The following is a 26,344-nucleotide window of genomic DNA, read 5'->3' as shown; positions in this document are numbered from 1 at the left end:
CCTGGAAATAGCAGGAGAAGCAGAGGTCCTCACACCAGTGATACTTCAAGGAGTTGCCTGGAGTTAGGCTGCTTGCACTGTACCGCAGCTGGGGCAAAGCGCTTTAGCTATAAACTTTTAGTGAGTATACCCCATCAAAGTCAAGGCTTTATTTCTTAATGGCTCAAAAATATACCAAAACAACAGGGCTTGCTGTTTTTTCAATGAGATTCCCTGTTAACTCTGCAAAGAAACTTGTTTCAAGAACAACTTTTATAGAAATTGGTTTGAATGCTTATTTCAGAATCCCCATAAGGAAAACCTAGTCTTAAGTGTTCACGGGCATTATTTTAACTGTATTAAGTTCCTTTCATCCTAAAACCTGGTTCCTAACAAAGATGAGGGAAAGTTAAATGTGAATAATTGACAAAGTCATATCTGCAAACTAGATCACCAAAGCCTTTGGAAAACACATCATAAGCTCTTCTCTACATCTGCAAAGACTTTTAGAGACAAAAAGCACAGGAGTTTTAAAAAAATAAAGTCAGAAAGATTCGGCACAAAATGAATACAACGAGGAGGCAAGAGTCACAGAATTAAATAATGAAATTTTCTACTTATCAAATTTCAGTCATTCCCTATTAAAGAGAGCATCAACTATTACCAGGAAGATTTCCAACTCTGGAAAGCAGCATAGAGGAAAGGGGAGCTTAAAAATTTATGAAGAAATCAATAATATTACAACAATTGACTTTTCCTCTATATTTCATAAGGTATTTCAAGAATACTGTATTTCAAGAATAATTTAGGTTTAAGTATGTCAATGTTCAAACTAACTTACCAGTATAGGTGTTTCGTCCCTGTAACAGAACTTCCTTAAAAGACTGCCCAGCATTTGTCACCTTGGGCTTTTAAAAAATAAATAAGAATACAGTACTAGATGGAAAACTATTTTTAATAGTATAATCACAGAAACTACAGTCTGTACCATAAAATAGAACAGGCACATTTGCTCTTGAAAAGCTACTCTCATCTCAATACCAGTTTTCAGCTGCTGTGTTATTCTCTGAAGACGAAATTCATACAGCTCCTAAGGTGTTCATAACACTTAAAAATATACAAAATGAGCCACAGTTTTTAAATCCAATACATAATACAACACCACACAACCACCTTGGGCTTTCCACTTTCCTAAGGAAAGACACCTTTTCTATTTTAAAGACACCGAAAATTCTAAATTAAGCAGCCCACCAATAAGTAAGTCACTTTTCAAAACCGAAGAATTGTCTCCACTACACCTTTAATAGACCACAGAAACCCGGGGCAGAGGGAATCTTATCAATAACGTCCATACCTATATTTCATGCCAGTCTGCTTTGCAGTGGACTCTTTGAGAGAGATGTGATGCTGAGGGGTGAAGGTGCCCAGGCTGCGAGCGATGATAGCAACCGTGCGGAATTTGGCCCGGGCTGCGTTCACCACATTGGGGGCGGTGGAGCTCTGCTTGCTCAGAAGTCTGTCCTCACCATTCCGACTCTTCAAATTATGCTCGGTGCAGGCTATGGAGACTTGCATTGCTTCCCCGGGCACCGCGCGGTCCCTCTCAGAACCCCAGAATACAGGCAGTCAGGAGAGATCGAGCAGTTGGGAGGGTCTGCTCGTCTTTTAACCCCTCCTTGCTCCCTCTTCCTCGGAATGCCGGCAGAGGAGTCCTCGCGGCTGACTTCCGAGTCCTGGAAAGTGGCAGGAGTGGCCGCGGTGCAGGACAGGGTCCCAGACACCAACAGAAGTAAACAGCCAGCCCTTAAGTTGTCACGGCAGCTGGAGCGCGGATCAGGCTCGCAAATCTTCCCAGGCAGTAATCTCGCTTGATTAAACAGCCAAATCCGTGTAGTCGGGAGGCTTGGGCAGACGCCTGGAGCTAAGCATTCGTGCTGACTGCACGCAGCCCTGCCAGAAGCCCGTCCGCCGTGTCTGAATGCGGGCTCGCCTCTGGGCGATGGCTCAAATCCACGCAGGCATACCGCAAGATGCGCCGCCAGCACCCTCTGGACCACAGGCAGGATGCTCTACTGGCGCGTGGAGCATCCCGAGAAGCAGCTAATGGCAAGCCGCTCCCCAGGGACCTGTGCTCCCCATCCACTCAGGCTGTCTGCTCCCTCCCTGGCCCACTCCGGGAGGTCCTGGGAGCTCCTCAAGACCCCTCCCCACTCATTTTCAGGCAAAAGCCTGGGTCACTGAATCCGTACCCACACCGTTTGCGGCTGCAAGGAGGAGCAGGGAGGTCCCTTTAAAGAGCCCCTTGCCTTTGTGTGCGAGGGGAAGCAAGAATCACTTTCACCAGACTCTTGCTGTAAAAGAAGCTGGAGGACTGCTTTTCAAGAGGGACTCTGCCCAGACTCAGACCAGATTCTGCTGCAGCACAACAGTTGGAATGGGGGAAGGAAGGATGGGGGTGCTTATGCCAGAGAACATGCCAGTGAATTAACACGTGAATACTCTGTGACTGGTTTGTTACAACACAGCTTGAAATCCCTGTTATTAGCCTTACCAGCGTTGATTTCACATTTGCATGTTACTTACTTCTTAAGCAAATTAGTTTGAAGTTTACTGAAAAGACAGTGCAGACTTTTCAGTCAAGTAACCTAACTTGCTGCAAAATCTATTCTGGCTCACAAAGGAGGGTGAAGGATGGGAGAGGAGGCAGCGATTTGGTAGCACCCAGAAGGTGGCTGCACGACGTAAGCAGAAGGTCCAAGTCACCATCGAGAAAGGTCCAAGGCAGGTGACTGGGACTATGAACACTGCCTGCTGGTCATCTGTGACCAGCTGGTGAGGACAAGCATTATCCCCAGGTCAAGGGTAGGCAGCAAGGCACCTCCTGTCTTCTCTGAATGTTCCTGTGAGGCAGAAACATTGCCTGGTTCCGTATCAGGTTCAAAGCAACTCCTCAGTAATTGTGATTGAACCAAACCAAGCAGCAGGGGGCTAATAATTTATCTCTTTGTTTGAAATGCTGGCAGTCAGAGCTTTTTTTAGATAGATGTGCTTATAATAAAACTGTGGGGCTTCCCTGGTGGTCCAATGGTTAAGAACCCACCTGCCAATGCAGGGGGACAAGGGTTAGATCTCTGATTCAGGAAGATCCCACATGCAGGGGAGCAAAAAGTCCTTGCACCAGAACTGCTGAGCCCGCATGCTATATAACACCAGAAGTCCGAGTGCTCTAAAGCCTGTGTCTGCAGCAAGAAGACTTGCAATGAGAAGCCCGAGTACTGCAACAAAGACCCAGTGCAGCCAAAAATAAATACAATTTTCTTTAATTAAGATTTTTAAAGTTTTAAAATTAAAACTGCACCTTCTGCAAAATCAGCTCTCTAAAGGTGGTTCCCAACAGAAACTGCTGTCAAGAAAAAGGAAAGTGTTTAAATCAATGATATTTGTAAGCACCATCTCCGTATTAGGCATTAGAAAGAAGTGTGGAGGAAAAAAATGAAGCACTATCCTTCTCAAGGAATTGGCAACCTGGATGGGAAGAAAAAAGCAATCACCCTTAAAGAGATTAATTATCAAGGTTTGAAAGAGTGGTATGGACAGCAAGTACACTAGAGTTAAGCAGGGAAATTATTATAGGAGGCTAGAGAAAGTTTTTCATTTTGGTTTTTTTTTTTCCCCCCATTTATTTTTATTAGTTGGAGGCTAATTACTTTACAATATTGTAGTGGTTTTTGTCATACATTGACATGAATCAGCCATGGATTTACATGTGTTCCCCATCCCAATCCCCCCTCCCACCTCCCTCTCCACCCGATCCCTCTGGGTCTTCCCAGTGCACCAGCCCTGAGCACTTGTCTCATGCATCCAACCTGGGCTGGTGATCTGTTTCACCCTTGATAATATACATGTTTTGATGCTGTTCTCTCTAAACATCCCACCCTTGCCTTCTCCCACAGAGTCCCAAAGTCTGTTCTGTACATCTGTGTCTCTTTTTCTGTTTTGCATATAGGGTTATCATTACCATCTTTCTAAATTCCATATATATGCATTAGTATACTGTATTGGTGTTTATCTTTCTGGCTTACTTCACTCTGTATAATGGGCTCCAGTTTCATCCATCTCATTAGAACTGATTCAAGTGAATTCTTTTTAATGGCTGAGTAATGGTGTATATGTACCACAGCTTCCTTATCCATTTGTCTGCTGATGGGCATCTAGGTTGCTTCCATGTCCTGGCTATTATAAACAGTGCACTGATGAACATTGGGTGCACGTGTCTCTTTCAGATCTGGTTTCCTCAGTGTGTATGCCCAGCAGTGGGATTGCTGGGTCATATGGCAGTTCTATTTCCAGTTTTTTAAGAAATCTCCACAGCAGCTGTACTAGTTTGCATTCCCACCAACAGTGTAAGAGGGTTCCCTTTTCTCCACACCCTCTCCAGCATTTATTGCTTGTAGACTTTTGGATAGCAGCCATCCTGACTGGCGTGTAATGGTACCTCATTGAGGTTTTGATCTGCATTTCTCTGATAATGAGTGATGTTGAGCATCTTTTCATGTGTTTGTTAGCCATCTGTATGTCTTCTTTGGAGAAATGTCTGTTTAGTTCTTTGGCCCATTTTTTGATTGGGTCATTTATTTTTCTGGAATTGAGCTGCAGGAGTTGCTTGTATATTTTTGAGATTAATCCTTTGTCTGTTGCTTAGTTTGTTATTATTTTCTCCCAATCTGAGGGCTGTCTTTTCACCTTGCTTATAGTTTCCTTTGTAGTGCAAAAGCTTTTAAGTTTCATTAGGTCCCATTTGTTTATTTCTGCTTTTGTTTCCAATATTCTGGGAGGTGGGTCATAGAGGATCCTGCTGTGATTGTAGAGAGTGTTTTGCCTACGTTCTCCTCTAGGAGTTTTATAGTTTCTGGTCTTACATTTAGATCTTTAATCCATTTTGAGTTTATTTTTGTGTATGGTGTTAGAAAGTGTTCTAGTTTCATTCTTTTACAAGTGGTTGACCAGTTTTCCCAGCACCACTTGTTAAAGAGGTTGTCTTTTCTCCATTGTATATTCTTGCCTCCTTTGTTGAAAATAAGGTGTCCATAGGTTCATGGATTTATCTCTGGGCTTTCTATTCTGTTCCATTGATCTATATTTCTGCTTTGTGCCAGTACCATACTGTCTTGATGACTGTGGCTTTTTAGTATAGTCTGAAGTCAGGCAGGTTGATTCCTCCAGTTCCATTCTTCTTTCTTAAGATTACTTTGGCTATTCGAGGTTTTTTATATTTCCATACAAATTGTGAGATTCTTTGGTCTAGTTCTGTGAAAAATACCGTTGGTAGCTTGATAGGGATTGCATTGAATCTATAGATTGCTTTGTGTAGTATAGCATTTTGACAATATTGATTCTTCCAATCCGTGAACACGGTATATTTCTCCATCTGTTTGTGTCCTCTTTGATTTCTTTCATCAGTGTTTTATAGTTTTCTATGTATAGGTCTTTTGTTTCTTTAGGTAGATATACTCCTAAGTATTTTATTCTTTTTGTTGCAGTGGTGAATGGTATTGTTTCCTTAATTTCTCTTTCTGTTTTCTCATTGTTAGTGTATAGGAATGCAAGGGATTCCTGTGTGTTTATTTTATATCCTGCAACTTTACTATATTCGTTGATTAGCTCTAGTAATTTTCTAGAAGTTTTTCATTATTATTTATCCTGTACATTTGTAGTGAATCCCTATTATGCACCTGATTGCTTGTTGCTGGGATACAAAGATAGCCTAGATGCAGGCTAGACCTCCAGAAGCCCAGGCAGCCCTCACAGACTACAGAACTTTGCCTGGGACATGAATTTGATTAGCTGGAGAGGAGTAAGTCTGTCTTCCCAGAGACTGACTGGGGTGAGGAGAACATACACTATGGCTGTGTCAATGTAATATACACACACACACACACACACACACATATATATATACATATGCTGCTGCTGCTGCTAAGTCGCTTCAGTTGTGTCCGACTCCGTGCGGCCCCGTAGACGGCAGACCACTAGTCTCCCCCATCCCTGGGATTCTCCAGGCAAGAACACCGGAGTGGGTTGCCATTTCCTTCTCCAATGCATGAAAGTGAAGTCACTCAGTCGTATCCGACTCCTAGTGACCCCATGGACTGCAGCCCACCAGGCTCCTCTGTCCATGGGATTTTCCAGGCAAGAGTACTGGAGTGGGGTGCTGTTGCCTTCTCCATATATATGTATATATATAGCAATTCTGACCACTTCTCCCCAAATTAACTTGTATGAATGGAATTTTCAAGTAGAATACATACCTATTTTGAATTTCATTCCAGAGATGAATCATAATGCATCAAATCATAACATTTTATAACCTGCATATAAGGTTTAAATGACAATGTGGAATCTCATCCTCCATGTTCTTCCCCCTCCTTATTTAACAAAATAAATATACTGCCTACCGTTTAGTGTTTGGGAAATGACTTTAGGACAAGGTAAGCGTTGTGGAAAGGGACAGCTGAACCTAGGCTGCCTTCTTTTTACCCTCAGCTGCAGGGAAGTAGCTCCTGAAGCAAAGTTTTGTTCCCTGGAATAAATAACAGTGGGCAGAGAGGAAGCAGATCATTAGAACTTTTATGTTTTTCACAGTAAGCTGGCTCATCGGGTATAATCAATGTGAATCAGTCAAAGAGTCAAAGTGAGAAGAGGAAGTAGTAGGAGGAATCAGACAGAACAGCTCAGAAAAGGAGGGAGAGGCAGAATAAAGCAGCCGGAGAAGCAAGACAGAGGAGCATGGTGGTCACCACAGGACCAGAGGGGTCAGGGGCAGTGGCTCCAGCTGGGTACTGGCTGAGGGGGAAAAGGGCTGGGAAGGCAGCTCAGGACTGAGGTCAGAGAGCTGCCAGTTCTGAGGGAGGAGGGACAGTGGGAGGGTGTGTGAGGTCTGGACACTGTTAACTCAGTGGCTTTCAGGTTTGCCAAGAACTAGCAGAGCAACGCCTGAAAGCATAACCAAAATGAGAACGGGGACTAGGTTATCAGAATAAAACATGCAAGGCAGAGCGCTTATGAGTCACTTATTTATCCCCCAGAGGACAAAGCAAGGCGCCTTGTTCAGAGCAGGCCTTTCCTCCATAAATATTAATAATCGAGAAAAGATGATAAGGAAGCTAAGAGAGAAGGGAAGAAAGGAGAAAGAGAGGGGTATGGGAAAAATGCCAAAATCTTCTATAAACTTGAATCCTTAAAAAAAAAGAAAAGAAAGAGAAAGCCCTACATATTCTAGTTTTACACAGCCTGCTCACTTGAAAGGCACCAATAACTGCCCCACATTCATGTCTGCACCTCTTGTGTGTGGACGACTGTCCGCCTTTAGTACCTGCCTCAAAGAGAATCAAAGGACCGAGGCCAGAAGGATGCTCAGAGTGCAAGTCTTTTTCTGGTTGCCTGCAGTGAGCCTTTCCAGATCTAATGCTACATGGGCTTTCTGGCAGCCAGCCAGCAGCCTGGTGACATACCCCTAGCTGTGTTCACCCTTCCCAGCATTAGTGGAGCAGTTGGTCTCAGAGGCCCGGAAATTAGATAATGGTTGCTGGGAGAATGCTCTTTCCTCATAAGTCTGTGCTAATGGGTCACATGCTAATTAAGCTGGGAAAATTAGATTTCAAATGTGTACCTTTGCATTGTCACACAATCAGATCGGAGGATTCTCACTATTATTATTTCAGGTTCAAACAAGACACACAAATGGTGATGTAGATATACATGTAGCTATAGATATATCTATTGCTATGAGTCAAATTGGGTCCCCCCACCCAATTTGTTAAAGTCCTAACCACAAACAAGTACCTCAGAATGTGACTATATTAGAGACTGGTTCTTTAGAGAAGCAACTGAGGTAAAATGAGGTCATGAGGGTGGGCCCTAATCCAATCTGACTAGTGTTCTTATAAGAAAAGGAAATCAAGACACACACAGAGAGAAGATCATGTGAAGACACAGAGAGAAAGAATCCACTTGCAAGTCAAACAGAGAGGCCTCAGAAATCTGCCCTCTTGATACTTTGATCTTGGACTTCTAGCCTCTAGAATTGTGAACAAATAGATATCTGTTGTTTCAGTCACCCAGTCTATGGCATTTTGTTATGGCAGTCCCAACAAACTAATAGAGCTGTTAATATCATTTTTATTTTAATTTTTATATTATTGGTCAAGAGAAACTATTGGAATTCTCTGAAGAACTGCTTCTAAAAGTCATTAAAAGACCATGATGGATATCATTATCACGCCACTCCACAATTCTAAGCAAATATACAAATGTACTCCAAGGAAGAGCTCCAAATACAATCCATTTATTCCTTTCCACCAAGTCATAAAGCCTCTGCATGGTGCCTCTTGATACAAAGAGGTAGTGGTCTTCAAGACACTTTTAGTACTTGTTCTTAATGGTCTCCTTATTTGGTGAACTCACCCTATTAAGACTTTGTTTTATTCTGGGCATCTGTAATCAATAACCTCAGAAATGTCATGAGGCAATGGAGAGAAGCCTGCACTGGCAGGGCTAGTCCTGGTTGCAAACCCAGCTCCATCACTTTGCCTGTAACTTTGGATGTCTTTATCACTTTCTATGCCTCTGCTCTTTCACCTGAAATAGGAGAGGTATATGTATCTACTTCCAAGACCCTCTCTTGTGCTATAAGATTCCATGAGGTCCTTTTACAGAGAGACGTGAAGGTTGCAAAATTACAGAGTTAAATTATCACTTATTCTGCAATTTTGCCTGGGTCTTAGCTGGTCTGTATTCATTACCTGATATTTGGGATTCTATACTGTTTATGTCAAAGGGTCACTGGGTCATGGTGACAGAACTGGCTGGGAAGAGACCACAGGCTGCTTAACTTGCATCCTATCTTTTCATGCTCAAGCATAGCGTCTTTTTGTTAACATGGAAGGACGCTAGGATATGGGGTCAGTTGGAGCTGGGTGTGAATCCCAGCTCTGCTGTGCCCCTTCCTTCTCATATGCCACTGAGTGGGACTTTTAACCTCCCTGTGCCTCTAACCTTATAGAAAACTAGGTGCCCGAACATGCCTCTTCGAGTGATTGTGGGAATGGCATGAAACGGTGCTTGAACCACAGCAGGCACTTGATATCTCAGTATCCATCTCAATTTATTAATAGCAAGGTTATTGGGAAGTCATTAATATCGCAAACAAGCTTACTCAGAGACCTCAGCAATCACCAATATCAGTGACACTCAAATAGCACTTCCTGTGTCCCAGGAACTCTTAGGAACACTTCATATATATGAGTTTACTTAATCGTCACATAATTCCAAAGGGAGATGCCGTGTTATCAACTCCAATCTACAGGTGACAAAATGGAAGATGCAGAGACGTTAAATAACTTGCCGAAGGTGACACAAGCTAAAAACTGAGATCTGGGATTTACCTCAGGGTACCTGCCTCCAGAGACTTGGTTTTTAACCACTGGCATACTATTCCTCACTGCAAGGAAAGGATTTAAATAGTGCCACTTTATGACCATAATTTGAAGGAAGTCCTAGTCTTATTATAAGTGAGGGAAAGAAATTCAATATTGAAAGTCTAAAACTTTCAGAACAGTTAACTCAGCCATACCTGGTAGCTTTTGAGTATACTGTTTAATCAACCTTTCCAAATATTTCATAATACATTATTATTATTATGCAAGCAAAAAACTTTTACCTGGCAAATTTTTGATTGATTCGATTTCCCACAGATAAAGTCAGAGCCAAATGCCTTGTGCTCAGTCCTCTTAGAACTTATGCTTTATATTCTATTGGAAACCACAGCCTGCAGGAGCCAGGAAACATTTAATTATGCAGCCAGGCAAAACTGGATTCATTCAAAACAGAAAAGAATCTGCTAATATCTGAAGAATTTTAAACATGCAAATGTACAGATGGCACGCCACTTTATGTGCCTATTATTTGTTATTAAAAGAGGAATTGTTAGGATGTAAGTTTCCTATTTATCAGAAATACTTAACACGTGGGTTTGAAGAACAAATTATTACATTCTGACAAGTTGAACCAGCCATGAAAATTCACACAGGCCCACATTTGCATAGGCACAGGTTTTAGAATAATAAAGTAAAATTGAAAGGACAAACTGAAAACACTCAAGGCTATGCCAAATAGAAGAAACTTCCAGATGCCCACCCTTCTGCTTCCCTGGAAGAAAAGTTTCAACAGAGAACCCCTACCAGGAACCCTGAGGACAGGCTCAATATAGGTATTCTCATGCCCCCAGCCATAAGTTCAAAACCAAATATAATTAAAGGATAGTTAAGATTTTCAGTGAACACAAACTATACCTTCAGCCATTGATAATAAGCCATTTCTTTAATCTGAAACTTCTGATACAACAGATGAATCAGCAATATCTTTAATATTTATCACTTTATACATTCAAGGCAAGGTGCCATAGTGCTATAGAAAGCAGGTGTGGAAGAAATTCACAATTCAGATTATTTTGCTCAGCCTTCTTCATGGAAAGTAATTTTTTATAAGCTTTGTCTGGAACATGGATATAGATCTGGGAGGAAATAGGGACAGAGGTCTGTTTATATTTTTTAACAAATGTCATTAATTCTTCCTAAATTATAGCCATTAGTATAATTTCTCCCATTGCCTTATGATACAACAAACTGGTCAGAAATATTTGCCATGTCTTTAGATAAAAGATTTTCCTACCTAATGAGATGGATGAAGCTGGAGCCCCTTATACAGAGTGAAGTAAGCCAGAAAGATAAAGAACATTACAGCATACTAACACATATATATGGAATTTAGAAAGATGGTAACGATAACCCTATATGCAAAACAGAAAAAGAGACACAGAAATACAGAACAGACTTTTGAACTCTGTGGGAGAATGTGAGGGTGGGATATTTCAAAAGAACAGCATGTATACTATCTATGGTGAAACAGATCACCAGCCCAGGTGGGATGCATGAGACAAGTGCTCGGGCCTGGTGCACTGGGAAGACCCAGAGGAATCGGGTGGAGAGGGAGGTGGGAGCGGGGATCGGGATGGGGAATACGTGTAAATCTATGGCTGATTCATATCAATGTATGACAAAACCCACTGAAATGTTGTGAAGTAATTAGCCTCCAACTAATAAAAAAAAAAAAAAAAAAAAAAGATTTTCCTAAAGAGCTTAACACAAAGAGAATTTGTTTTCAAAGATAATTAGAATTATTATACTTCATCCAATTTAAGATACCATTAACCACAAGACACATCATTACTTTGTACACCACTAAAATAAAAATTGTCACCAATTAATTATAACACAATCTTTTTCATCCCTCAGATTTTCCATTTTAAATTTATTAAAAGAGTCTTTTTACACTTAGACTATTCTGCCCAAAATTTCATTCTTGTACATACATACCTATAAAAGAAAATGTAAAGGGAATAAACTATTCAAAGTATTCCCAAAATGTGTTCACATTCAGAGTTTGATAGTTCTGGATGTTTAACTCATAGTCATCAATGTCCACATCTCACCATACAGTCATCCTTTGTGTTGGTAATGCAGGAACTTAGAAAAAACAACATTCTCAACTATAGTCTCTGGGAGTTTATTCTGAGCTGTTGCCATCTACTCTGAAAGTTGCAGTGCACATTTATAGGCATGGACAACCACATCATGATGGTCATGTCATGAAAGTCGCTCAGTCGTGTCCAACTCCTTGCAACCCCATGGACTATACAGTCCAATTCCTCCAGGCCAGAATACTGGAGTGGGTAGCCTTTCTCTTCTCCAGGGAATCTTCTCAACCCAGGGATCAAACCCCAAACCCCAGTCACCCACATTGCATGTGGATTCATTACCAGCTAAACCACAAGGGAAGCTCAAGAGTACTGCAGTGGGTAGCCTATCCCTTCTCCAGCGGATCTTCCTGACCCAGGAATCAAACCAGGGTTTCCTGCATTGCAGGCAGATTCTTTACCAACTGAGCTAACACATAGCCAGGAACAATTAGAGACCAAATAACTATTTCAGCAAAAGAAAACTGTGCTTCAAAGAATTGGTGATTTCTAAGATAGTGTACTATAAACTTCTACTTCATGGCAACTTAAATCCAAAATACTGTAGAAGGAAGGAAGAGAGAGAAAAATTTTTGAGCACCCACTATGTGTCAGGTATTGTGCCAAAGCCTTCTATACCCACTACCTCATTCCAGAGGAAAGGGAGAAAAAAAATTAGCCTTTATTAAAAGTTAATTGAGTTCTCAACTAAGTATTCTATAGGTGGATTTACATAAGCATTCATCATCACTCTTGCAAAACTGAGAAGTGAATCAAACTCCAAAAGGGCTTTCCATATAAATCACCCGTGCCCAATGAGGCTGAAAAAATAACCAACCTAAAGGTCCTTCCAAAAATATGTAATAGGTATAAATTCCCTTGCTTCAGTTCAAATTTGTTGGTCTTCTTAGGGAAAAACCATTATTACACAAGTCACTCTACGGCATAGTATCTAATACATTTTTATAAAAAGATGTATTCTCTCATTTCTCTAGTCAGTTCATTTTCAAAGAGAAGGTGTAAAAGAGCAGATCTAAGATCCTAAGGGATTCTTTCTCATTTAAATCTTTCACTGTGGCAGATCACAGGAAGTTCTTGTAGGAGACACGTCAAGCTTTCCTCACATTTAAATGAAACTCATTTTGGACTAAATAAACATCAAGTTCTCACCTTATGTGTCAACAAGGGCTGTACTGTCTGAAGTTTTTATAATTTACATGCATTACTCTCATAAGCAAAATGAAATTTTAAATTTATACTATTTTATTTATTATAAGCTTATCACAAATTCAACTAAGAGGAAACAGGGAGACATGGAGACAAGAAGGGAAAAAAATGTCATGCATTTATCCAGACTCCCAGTTTTTAACATTTTGTCAATACCTTCTTGGTTATCAGGTTTTTTCTTTACCAGGCATAGTTTTGTGGTGGTTGTTACTGATGTTGCTGTCCTTGTTGTATACAATTAAATACTGTTAAAGGTATGTATCACTTACTTAATACTATCTCTTGGCATTTGTTGTTCATTTGTGTCCCCCCCCCCCCCCCACTTTTAGACATTATCTATCCTTATTTCTCATCACCATGCATTGACCACCACAACAACATGCACTTTCTACTGTTTAGTTGAAGCCAAGAGGCAGAGGACTCAGCCCCTCCCCTCAGGGCTCCCCCTCCCGGCTGGGGCATGTGCAGACATTCAGTGATAATTACTGTCTACTGTATACGTCAGGACTAGTGGTATAGTCATAACACACTCTAGAGGAAAAGGGAAAGATCATTAGGAGTTCATTAAGTACAGAGAAGCTCCCAGGCAAGGAAAGAAGGTAGGGGAGAGAGAAAGTAGCCTTAGCAAAGAAGAGGAGGTGGAGAAGCTTATCGGGAAATAACAAGTAACAATGTTAGATAGAATCTTGTTGAAAAAGGGATTTACAGAAGAAATTATGTAAAACAAATGTACATAAATCAGTTGGAGTCTGTTGAGAAAAGCCCAGAATAAAAGTCTGGGTGAACACTCCACCCTCAGGGCAGTTGGGAGAGGTTGAAGGTAGAAAGTTCATCAAGGATTCTGATCCAGGGTGTGAAGAGTATTTTTGGAAGACCCATCTGGAAGCCAATAGAATGGCCTGGAGTTGTCAAAGACTCAGTAGAGGAAGACAGTAGGAGACTGCTGAATCAGCCAGCCATAAGGTAAAACTTGCTGATGGAAGAATGATACTTCCCACTGTTTGTTCTAATAGATGGGAAAATGTTCACAATGCACTGTGAGCTGAAAAAAACAGTTCACAAAATCATATGCACAGTATGAGCCTATTTTGACAGAAGCAAAAATTATCTATCTCTGCAGAGAAATAAAAATATATTCCCAAATAAATTTCTTACATTGGATATATTTGATATACCCAAATATTATCAGTAGTCGCCTACTGATAATAGGTAGGGATAATGATAATGGGTGGTGGAACTATGGGTCATTTTTATTTTCTTATTTTGATAGTATATTATTTTCTGCTATCAGTACATATTACTTTTGTATTATGAATCAGAATTGTGGTACCCAGAGAAAAGAAATGATGCTTGAAGCATGAGGAGCCTGTAGGCATACTTATCAGGAAGGAAAGACCAATGACTTTTTAATGTTTTATTTCACACAGCGCCCAGTACTGTGGGATTGGAGAAGGAAATGGCAACCCACTCCAGTTTTCTTGCCTGGAGAACCCCCATGGACAGTGGAGCTGACAGGCCATAGTCCATGGGGTCACAAAGAGTCGGACACAACTGAGTGACTTAAGTACAGTACTGTGGGATAAATGTCACTAAGCCAAGTCAGCTTAATTTTTAACACACAAGTGTCTGGGAGCAGATTATCTTGGATGTGAGATCATTAAGCTTTGCTGACTGTTTGTTTCTCTGTAGACCGGATATGGATTCCTGCTGGAGAGGCAGGCAAGAAATAGTTAAGGAAACCAATAGTTAAACATGGACTATTACAGAGACTTTGGGTAAGATGAACTAGAAATTCTCCCAACTAAGCCTGGCTGACCCTCCCGGGAACTGGGCTCTACTCAAGGGAAGAATACCTGTGCAAAAAATACGGGCTTCCCTTGTGGCTCAGCTGGTAAAGAATCCACCTGCAATGTGGGAGACCTGGGTTAGATCCCTGGGTTGGGAAGATCCCCTGGAGAAGGGAAAGGCTACCCACTCTAGTATTCTGGCCTGGAGAATTCCATGGACTGTATAGTCCATGGGGTTACAAAGAGTCAGACATGACTGATGCAAGTCCACAGTTAATCAAATTAAGGCAAGCTGAGCTCCTTCGGAGAAAAGAGGGAATCATCCTATCATACAGCTATGCAGAGAGGTGCTTTACTAATTTCCCCTGACTGAATAAATGGACTTATACCAACCCCTGAAATAGTGCCATAACCAGGTGGAAATCTGCTATATAGAAATCAAACCACTATGTTGAAACTTCTAAGACATCTTTAATAACTGTGGTTTGTCCCCAGTATTCTGTAATCACCCTTCTCCATACCTTTTACTTATTTTTTTTACATACTTCCATTGTGATGAAATAAAAGAGGGGAGGAATGTAACAGGGTATTTCTGTGGAGATGTTAGAAATATTGACAAATTAGTCAAAATGAGGGGACAGAGAAAGAAAAAAAAATGTAGCTAAAATCAAATGTAGAGATTGATTTGGAAGAGAGACACAAAGCTTGAGTAAAATCTGTTGACTCAATCCATAGGGAGGTGGTTGGTCAGGTTTGGGAAAAGGTTACTACATTTTCCAGGCAAGAGTACTGGAGTGGGTTGACATTTCCTTCTCCAGAGGATCTTCCCAACCCAGGGATCAAACCTGGGTCTCCCGCATTGTAAGCAGACACTTTACCATCTGAGCCACCAGGGAAGTCCAGTTAGTTTCCTAGGACTGCCATCAAAAATTATTACAAACCTGATGGCTTAAGACGACAAATATTTATTCTCTTACAATTCTGGAGGCCAGAAGTCTGAAATCAAGGTGTCAGTAGAGCTACACTCTAGGGCACAATTCAGTCTTTTCCCCTTCCAGCATCCCTTGTGACTATATCCCTCCAGTCTCTGAATCCACCTTCAAATGGCCTTCTCCATGTGTCTGTGACTTTTCCTCTTCTGTCTCTCATAAAGATGCTTGACAATGAGTCCAGGGTCCACCTAGGTAATACAGGCTGATCTCACTCCAAGATCTTTAACTTCATTACATCTATAAAGATTTTTTTTTTCCAAATAAGGTCATATTCATAGGTCTCAGGGATTAGGACATGGACATATCTTTTGGGGGCTTCCCATTAAACTGACTGTGGTCAGCTTGGGAAAGGCATGGATTAAATGGGAGGAAGATAGAAAAAAGATGGGGAGAGAAGAAGGCATTGGACCTGCTTTCCAATCTGACAAGAGGGCAAAACTGAAAATACAACAAAACAGTCCAAGACTGTATGGGGACATAAACCCATTCAGAATATGGGTTTGAGCAGCTCTTATCTGAGAGTGGTTTATATAATAAGGTGAGAAGAGAGAAATAAGAAAGTTTTGCTGGGTCAAATAAGGAAGGTTGGTTTGCCTAGGCCCCACACAGAAGCTCTTTGCCCAAGAAGAGCAGGACCAGCTTAGGCATAGAGATCACACATAAAGAATCCATATGAAAAGGTCACCAGTCATCACATTCATGTTGAGAATGGAATGGCCCACTAAACAGAGAGCCTCTCTGGAAGAGGAACTGGCCTGAGGAAGGGGCAGGAGGGAGATAATGGTGCATGGACTACTTGGGAGGCAATAACACAAGTCAGACGGGAATGAAACAAGTGAGATGGAAGCTGTGAGGCATACAAGCTATGGAGGAACTGGCAGTGAGTATGTCAGTCACTCAGTCATGTACGACTCTTTGCGACCTGATGACCGGGACCCACTAGGCTCTTCCGTCTGTGGGACTCTCCGGACAAGAATACTGGAGTGGGTTGCCATTCCCTCCTCCAGGGGATCTTCCTAACCCAGGGATCGAACCCGGGTCTCCCACATTGTGGGCAGACTCTACCATCTGAGTCACTAGAGAAGGCTGTGATAAAACCCCAAGAAATGGTTGGCTTGTTGATATCATTATTACCATATTCCTGATCAAGAGTAACCCCAAGGTTTATTGTTCATCTCTCTTTTGGGTAAAAATTTGAACTATCATGTTAGCACAGATGTTAGAATCTAGTAGTCATATAGCATTATGTGATCCAGGACTAGAGAATCTCAAATTTAACTGGAACTTGAATTCCAGACTCAGTTATAAGAAAAGAGACGTTCAGTCATATGACTCAGGATGAGACCAATGATCCAGGAATGACATTAAATCCATAAGGACTGAACACTTCTCATTAAAAATGAAGCTGTGGAAACTGGACAATTTAAGACAGATACTCAGGAGACTGATTCAGCAGAATGGTTACTGAGGTCAAAGTAGACCAGTCTCTAATATGGAAGGATAGTTCTAAAAATATTAAACCATAATTTATTTATGGGGAATGAAAGGAACTTGGACATAATATTAAAAGATATGATATTATATAAATCAATAATTTTAACACCACTTTGTTTGGATTATAAACTATAAATGTATATAATATACTAGATATTTTATATGTTTAGTAGTATAATGTATATGTAACAGTACAAAAGGTAGGGAATGAATGGAACATGAATCTCTACTGAAGCAAAATTTCTATGTTTCAACAGAATGAAGTTAATTTTACTCTGGAGTAGATTGTGAAAAGTTAAAGTATATATTGTAATCATTGTAGCAGTCAGTAATAAATAACTAAAAGAAATCATTTTTAAAAATCAACAAAGGAATTGAAACATTTATTTAACAGAAAGTAAGGCAAAAAACAAAAAAGTAAGCACTAGAAGTACAAAATGAATTTGATGAGGTCACAGAATATAAGATCAATATACCAAAATCTATTATATATCTACATACTAGCAATGAACAATTTAAGAAAACAAATTTATTTGCCACATCAAAGAGAATAAAAAACTTAGAAATAAATTTAGCAAAATAAATTCAAGTCATATACTGAATACTACAAATATTGCTGAGAATTTAAACATTTAACTAATGTTCATGTTCACAGATTGAAACAGTCAATACTAAGGACAAGTTGTCAAGATGGCAACTCTCCCCAAACTGAAATTCAATACAATCCCTATCAATTTCAGCAGAATTTTTTATAAAAAATGACAAGCTTACTCTAAAATTTATGTAGAAATGCAGAAATCTTAAATAGCCAAAATATTTTGAGTAAGAAGAACCAGAGGGGGAAAAAAAAAGAAGAACCAGAGGACTTATATGTTCTGATTTCAAAACTTACTATAAATCTATAGTAATCAAGAGAGTGGTGTTGGCGAAGGATAGGCATATAGATTAATGGAAAAGAGCTTAGAGTTCACAAATAAGGTTTTACATTTATGGCCAATTGGTTTTTAGCAATTGTGTCCATAACAATTCAATTGGGAAAGTGTAATCTTTTCAAAGAATGGTGCTAGTATGACTGGACATTCACATGCAAAAAACAAAAAAGAACTCAAGACACTTGCCTCACATCCTATACAAAACTCCACTGCAAATGGATCATAGACCTAAATTTGAGAGGCAAAACTAAATTATCTGTAAGGAAACAGGAGAAATCTCTGTGAACATGGGTTTGACAAGGATATGATGCCAAAAGCACAGTTCATAAAAAGGAAAAAAATATAAATAGGACTTCCTAAAATTAAGAATATTTTACTTAAGAACATATCATTAAGTAATGTAAAGACAAACCACAGACTGGTTTAAAATTTTGCAAATCAAATATTTGGTAAAGGATTTGTATCTAGAAAAATAACACAAATAACTAATTAAAAAGATTTACAACCCAATCTTTTTAAATGGGTGAAAGATTTTAATAAACAAGGTACCAAATGAAATACAGTAGGCATATGAATGGCTAACAAGCACATGAAAAGAAGTCAACCTCATTAGTAACTAAGGAAATGCACACACACACACAATTCAACATACTCCTACACGACAACTAAGACGGCTATATTTTTTAAGCCATACAATACCAAGAGTTAGTGATTATGTGGACAAACCGGAATGCTCTAGTGAGAATGTCAAATAGTACAGCCACTATGAAAAACAGTTTGGTAGTCTCCTAAAAAGTTAAGCACAAATTTACCATATAACCAAGGAATTCTACTTCCACGTATGAAAACATATGGCTGTATAAAGATGTGTACATGAATGTTCATAATAGCACTATTCATAATAATTAAAACTAGAAAATTATCCAAATGTCCATCAAATGGTAAGTGGATAAACAAAATGTGGCATTTTAAATGTAATTCTGAAGTGAAGTATAAGTCACTCAGTCGTGTCCAACTCTTTAAGACCCCATGGACAGTAGCCTGCTAGGCTTCTCTGTCCATGGCATTCTCCAGGCAAGAATACTGGAGTGAGTTGCCATTCCCTTCTCCAGGGGATCTTCCTAACCCAGGGATTCAACCTGGGTCTCCTGTATTTCAGGCAGATTCTTTACCAATTGAGCCACCAAGGAAGCCCTAATGTAATTCTAATCAGCAGTTAAAAGAATGGACTATTGATACATGTGACTATCTGAATCATCCTCATAAACATTAAGCTAAGTGAAAGAAGCTAGACCAAAAGCCTACATATTATATAGTCCTATTTTTATGATAGGCCTAGAAAGTCACATTTACAGACAAAACAGATCAGTGGTTGCCTGGGACTGGGAGCGGAAACAGGAATTAACTCCAAATAGGCACAAGAGGCTTACTCCTTGGAGGGAAAGTTATGACCAACCTAGATAGCATATTAAAAAACAGAGACATTACTTTGCCAACAAAGGTCCATCCAGTCAAAGCTATGGTTTTTCCAATAGTCATATAGGGATGTGAGAGTTGGACCACAAAAAAAGCTGAGCACCGAAGAACTGATGCTTTTGAACTGTGGTGTTGGAAAAGACTCTTGAGAGTCCCTTGGACTGCAAGAAGATCCGACCAGTCCATCCTAAAGGCGATCAGTCCTGGTTGTTCATTGGAAGGACTGATGTTGAAGCTGAACCTCCAATACTTTGGCCACCTGATGCAAAGAACTGACTCATTTGAAAAGACCCTGATGCTGGGAAAGATTGAGGGTGGGAGGAGAAGGGGATGACAGAAGATGAGATGGTTGGATGGCAACACCAACTCAATGGGTAAACTCCGAGAGTTGGTGATGGACAGGGAGGCCTGGCACGCTGTGGTCCACGGGGTCGCAAAGAGTTGGACATGACTGACAAGAACTGAACTGAACCGACTGAGGCACAAAAACTTTTTTCAGGTTACAGGAATATTCCAAAGCTGAAATTTGATTATGAATTTTATACATTCACTGAAATTATTGGATAAAATCATTTACTTGGGTGAATTTTATGGTATAGAAATTATATATCAATAAAGTTGGGTTATTTTTTAGCAAAAAAACAAAGCATGACTTTGTTAAGAGAGAAAATGTCTTTTTTTAAGCCCCAGACTTCCCTTTCTATGTTAGAAAACTGGAGAAAAATTGGAAGTCCTAACATAGAATTTATCGTAAACTTTCAGGGTTCTGGGAAGTCTCTGAGAAGTTTCCAACAGGATCAGGAAGAACAGTGAGCTTAACTGTTGTGGGGTCCCCAGAAGAGTCTGTGCTTCCTGCATCATAGGGCTGAGACATTAGAAGCCCCACCAAGATTGAGGGAGAATACATGGCATCTCAAAGTTCCTTACTGAGCATGACCCTGGGTTTGATATGGTTTGCAGGAATGGAAGAGCAGCAAAGAGGGAGGGTAGCCCCAGAGGCAGCTTCAGTCACCCATATTTTCAAATGAGGCAAAAAGCAGTTGAGGATCATCAGGGCCTCTGGGGCACATCGAAGATCACAGAGCACAGAACTGGAAACTGAGGCAGCACAAGGATTGCAGTCAAAGATACAAGACCGAGAGAGGACTCTGGAACACACAGGCATCAGGTGAGCAAGGGACAGCTCAGAAGAGAGCAGCCAGAACTGGAGAATGGCATCAAGACCAGTTCTGCTGGGGTAATGGAACTCTGAACTAGCTTAATGCTTAACCAAAGCTTTTATCTAAATAGGAAGTAGATGGATTGCCTTAACTTTACAGGCTTCTTCCGCCCTTAGCAGAACGAGGGGCTTTAGAACAAGCAGAGGGCAGTCAGTAAAAAAAAAACAAAAAACTCCTCTTTCTGACCATGGATGGACATTTGCAGGATATGAAAGGTTCCCAGTGAGCTGTTACCTTGAGCCTTGAGCCTCGTAGGCTGTTCTGCCAGGAAAAGAACATTTCATGTCCCACAGTGGCCGACTCTTCTGGGTTTAAAGGGACCTTACTTTATCAGATTAGGAAGTCTCCTTGCCTATCTTGAGTGTCACTTGGGTCTTCTAAAGCGGAGTCTGAGCAGACAGGCAAGGTGCCCAGCAATAACGGCTGGGGCACTAGCTTCTCGTCTCTGGAATCTTCCCACTTGGAGGCTCAGGCAAACCCCCTAGCTGCAGGAGGCTTTGCCGTGGTTTGCTTCCGCAACAAGCACTCTGAATCACTAGATCCCAAGAGTGTTCTTTGGTTTATACCCCAGGTGTTTTAGATTCATTTACAGATCAATTAAACCATTTGGAACTCTTTAAGTGACATTTTGAAGTGAGGTATCATTAAACAAAAACCAATTGGAAGCAGAGTCATTCCATTTCCTTGCTAGTCAGATTGGATTGTCTGTCTAAACGGCTATTGTGTCCCACATCCAGAGTGGGATTTGCCATTCCACAGCTAACACCATTATTCAGGCCCAGCATCACTCACTCAAGAGCACAACGCATTATTTATAGCAATATGGTTGTTTGTTAGCAAAGCTTTCATGTGGGGGAAGAGGAGAGAAGATATTTGGATTCCTAATGTTTTTGGCTTGGGGCTTTTTTTTTTTTAATTGAGTAGGAGTGAGTTATTTAATGTTACTTGTAGGTAAATGAGAAAATACGCTCCTTCCAATGATTGCTTGATTTTAATATCCCTGTAATCATTCTTAATTGTTAAACTGTCTTCTGAATGCAAAAGGCCGTCATTTGGAGGAGGGAGGACATTTGGTAACGTTGTTATGTAGGACCAAGGAGAACTGGCAACAGGCAGGCTGGGGCATAGGGTAAAGGTCTGATGATGTGGGTTGTTCAACAGCACATCAGGCTGCCCACCTGGAGATGTGGTAGGCTTGATGTCACTGCAAGCACTTCAGTTGTGGCCCCAAGACCAGCTGTCAGCACATGATAGAGAAAAAAAAGAGGATCTACTTCTCAGATGGTAGTTGTGTTCCATGGGTTAGTTCAGGCAGTAAGAAACAGAAAACAGCTTTGATGACCTCGGTTTTTAGTTTTAGCAAGTCCAACATCCCTCTTCTTTTCTTTTGATAATAGCATCCTATATGTCAAGTGGGACAGACTCCACTCCCAAGCTCCTGGTGTGGTCACGGGATCCAGCCCAGATAGTGAAAGAGCGTTATCACCCACGTTACAGTGATTAACTCAAGATAACCATGTGACCCTGCACTTCAATAATGCTCAAACTTTGGACTTTTATTGGAAAAGAGAAACCCTCTTTCTTTTGGACTTGTAGCTAATCAAGCCTAAAGTCATCTAGGTCTGTTCCAAGGAAAGGACTGCTAGAGCATGAACTGGAAGGTCAGTAAGGAGACCACATTCTCTAGAGGCCCATCTCCTGGTGGCATTCTTCAGGAGATGATTCCTGCTCTTTTCTACTCTGGTGCTTTATCTACCATGTTATGGTGACTCCGCTACTTGGTCTCTGCTCCCACAGCTGCTGGGACTACAGACTTGACTAATTGTAAATCTCCTATTCAAATTCCCCAAGAAAAAGAACCTGACTGTACCAGCTAGTTATCATCCATGTGATGCACCAGCCACCATGGAATGCTGTCTTTATGTCAGGCACTGTTATGGACTGAATATTTGTGCCTCCACCTCCAAATTCATATGCTGAAACTCTTAACCACCAAGGTGATGGTATTTGAAGGTGGAGCCTTTGGGAGGCAATTAGGTTCAGAGGAGGTCATGAGGGTGCCCATGACAGAATTAGTGTCCTTGTGTTAGGTAGTAAGAATAGGAAACAGGAGTCCAGAATGGCGGTGGCTAAAAGATTAGGAAGCGAAAAGCCCGAGAAAATAGAACAAAGGGAGGTCCGAGGAAGTGAGGACCTCAGGTAGAACAAACAGCACTCCTGGGTAGCCCAATTTACATAAGGCAGTCCCAGTGGGGAGGAAAAAACATATAAAAAGAGGAGCCAAAGAGCTGGGGCTCCCCTCTCTTTTCTTTGCGTCTTTGAGTTGGCATGCCCTCACACATCGAGGATGTATTTTCCTGCTATTTTCTAAATAAAATTGAGCTGTAACACGGAGCTGTAACACTGATCTGTCTAAGAGCTATAACATGGTCTGTCCAAGACCCGAGAACTATAACACGGTCTGTCTGAGAGCTATGACACGCTGAGGGCTCTAACGTCCATCACTTCAAATATTTGTTGAGACGAGACAGAACTGAGGAGAATACACTTGCCTGACACTTATAAGAGGAAGACACTAGAGCTTCAAACTTCTTTTTTATGTAACAATATTGTAGATGTTGAAGCATTACAGCTCTAGGCTCCCTCCTTAGACAATTACCAAGGTTCCTTCCAATTTTAGGTTTCTACAATTCCTTTTTCCTTTTTAATTCTCTTTCAGTTGTTCTGTTTGGGTTTTTGAAGGAAGTTGCCAAACAGAGACAGAGAAGGCAATGGCAGCCCACTCCAGTACTCTTGTCTGGAAAATCCCATGGATGGAGGAGCCTGGTGGGCTGCAGTTCATGGGGTCACTAAGAGTCAGACACAACTGAGTGACTTCCCTTTCACTCTTCCCTTTCATGCACTGGAGAAGGAAATGGCAACCCACTCCAGTGTTCTTGCCTGGAGAATCCCAGGGATGGGGGAGCCTGGTGGGCTGCCGTCTATGGGGTCGCACAGAGCCGGACACGACTGAAGCGACTTAGCAGCAGCAGCAGCAGCCAAACAGAGAATCTCATGCATTCTGCTCCTTCTGTCATCTACTACCCAATACCTGTCCCACTGAAGGCTTAGGCATCAGGTTTTAACACAGGGAAGAAGATTCAAACACAAAACCAAATCTGTACTAGCCAGGCTTGTCTAACGTGACATGGCGATTTAGCCAGGTCCTAGCAGGAAAAGGATGGTACTCCACAGGTCATCTGAGGAGAGTACTTCAACAATTATTGATAAGGTATAAAGGGAGTGGTCCTCAAAGGGACTATATCTATAAACCACGGGGCTCCAGGCTTAGTAGCAGCTGAGTCTATTACCACCACTAGGGCGGAAGGGATGATTGAAAGGAAAGGTTACTAGAATCTAGAAAAGAAGGGGGCTGAGTGATGGCTACCTGGCAGAATTTGTGGCCCTTACTTAGGATAGAGAAATATGGCTGGCCCCACAGGGAAGCTTAAGGAATAAATATCCCTTTCCCCCAGTCTCCTGCCAATTGGCTGAACCCAGCTGGAAGCCAGTGGCCACAAGAGCATGAAGCAGCTTTTTTGGAGTACAAAGTAGAGTAGAAAAGAGTGGGGCATGGCTCTGGAGCAGTAAACACATGGGGGGGTGGGGGAATGTATTTCAGCTACATTTTCCTTCAAGTAGGCAAAAATATCTCAGCACATCATAGCCCACTGATAAGTCTTTACTGCAATAGGCCAATCCAGTCCTGACCAGACAATAAGCATCCACTTCTGTTGGTGGAGCCAGTTTGCCCTGCCTGAGGGTACCATGAAGTGAGACTCTACCCTCTCCACTCTGAGCATTGACCCTGGACAGGGAGGACAGTCTTGGGTGATCTGTTTGAAGTGGCACTAGCTATAAAGGCTTGGTTCCTGATCCTTCAGGCAATGCCCAAGAGACAGTTGAATAGAATAATTCTGTTCTTTCAGTCAAATGCCTAATTTTAATCAAAATGTGGAGAAATATTATGTTTGAAAAGTAGGAAGTGAAAAATATTATAGAAAATAAAGGTCAGGTTCCTGGGAGCATTGCTTTGCACTTAAGATTAAAATAGGAATACAATTGGTGCTGAAAACATAATGCTTTCCATTTTTAATTTAAAATTAATCCCTAAAAACCTAAAGACACAAAAAATTCACTGAAATTATTCAAACTCAACAGTCAAACTAAGGCTGCTTTTTGTCTGCCCTTTTCTAGGAAGAATCTCATATGGGAGAGAAGTCTCCCATTACTCTCGCATTTAAATATTTGCCAAACATCTACTACTGAGCACTGTTCTAGGTGGTAGGAACAGAAGGAATAGTCTGATAAAAACAAAATCCTTCTTTCCTTTAAGCAGTTTAAATTCTAACAGGAATTTATTCTAGACAGGAAATTCTAGACAGGAAAACAGCTAACCACAATACAGGGCAGAATGGAATATACACTAAAAGTTGCTTAGGTAATTTAGGGGCAGGGTGCCAAGTAGAGATTCATTCTGACTGTGGGAAATCAGAGATGAAGGAGGTGATGCTAGATTTGGACTTTGAAAAATGAGCAGGATATTGTTAGAGGACACAGGAGCCCACTATTAGATAAGATAACGGCACCTCAAGTCAAGGTCAAGTGTGTGCAAAGACATGGAAGCACGATGTGGTCCAGAGGGGGCAGGGTGGCACAGGTATGATGATGGGATGATGAAAAAGGATGCTAGAGGGAGATGGAGTGGGATAGAGGTTTGGGGTCAAATCATAGAGAATCTTAAATACCAGCTCACTTAGCTCTTTGAGGTAATAGGGACTCCTATCGGAGAAGGCAATGGCACCCCACTCCAGTACTCTTGCCTGGAAAATCCCATGGATGGAGAAGCCTGGTAGGCTGCAGTCTGTGGGGTCGCTAAGAGTCGGACACGACTGGGCGACTTCACTTTCACTTTTCACTTTCATGCATTGGAGAAGGAAATGGCAACCCACTCCAGTGTTTTTGCCAGGAGAATCCCAGGGCCGGGGGAGCCTGGTGGGCTGCCATCTATGGGGTCACACAGAGCCGGACACGACTGAAGTGACTTAGCAGCAGCAGCAGCAGCAGCAGGGACTCCTATAGGGCCATGTCTGGTCAGGATGAATGTTACATGTGTTTTGTGGTTTTATTTTGAGCATCACTGTCTATAGCTGCTGTATCTTACTGCTTTGTGTCTGTGCCCGATTTGTTTCTGTGATGGGAAAATCTATAGTACATTCATCCCTAATGTCCCACATTAAATCCCTTCAACCAATGATATTAATGGCTTCAAACTGTAAATAAAATTTGGCTCACAGAGCCCTCATGGATAATGGAAATAGTTCAATACTAACCAGGCGAAGGAGCTAGAATGAAAGTGGTTTGCTGGAACAAAGTAGCCTATAAATAGTCATACTGTGGCAGATAGGCCACTGTTGCTAAAAGCCCTTCCAACTAATCGGCTGAATGTTCCATAATTCAGTGTGCATACAGAGAGGGGGCCCACACAGTCAACTCGGCAAGGGAAAGAGAGGGAGCCTGCTAATTAATCTCCAAGTTCTGCCATTGTAACTCACAGCAGTTTCCTTTCTACCAGGGCAATTGGTATTAAAAATGAAAAGAAAAAAATCAGTCTGCTTCCTTTATA

General features: G+C 41.2%; 1 protein-coding gene across 3 annotated transcripts in view; it reads right to left on the bottom strand.

Moving 5' to 3' along the window:
• KCNAB1 (potassium voltage-gated channel subfamily A regulatory beta subunit 1) overlaps nt 1–26,344 on the bottom strand; it is a 453,549-nt gene that overhangs the window by 273,565 nt on the left and 153,640 nt on the right. The window contains exon 1 of one of the 3 annotated variants that reach the window (XM_061168186.1): nt 1,334–1,742. The exons of the other annotated variants lie outside the window; for them this stretch is intronic. Coding sequence (XP_061024169.1) covers nt 1,334–1,554 — 221 coding nt within the window. The 5' untranslated portion in view covers nt 1,555–1,742. Of the gene's footprint in view, nt 1–1,333; nt 1,743–26,344 lie in introns of those variants that run through there. 3 annotated transcript variants of the gene reach the window in all.

This window comes from Dama dama, chromosome 19 (assembly GCF_033118175.1).
Source record: "Dama dama isolate Ldn47 chromosome 19, ASM3311817v1, whole genome shotgun sequence".
Classification (NCBI taxonomy): Eukaryota; Metazoa; Chordata; class Mammalia; order Artiodactyla; family Cervidae; genus Dama; species Dama dama.
The sequence above is the reverse complement of the archived record's forward strand: the minus strand, read 5'-3'. Positions and strand labels throughout refer to the sequence as shown.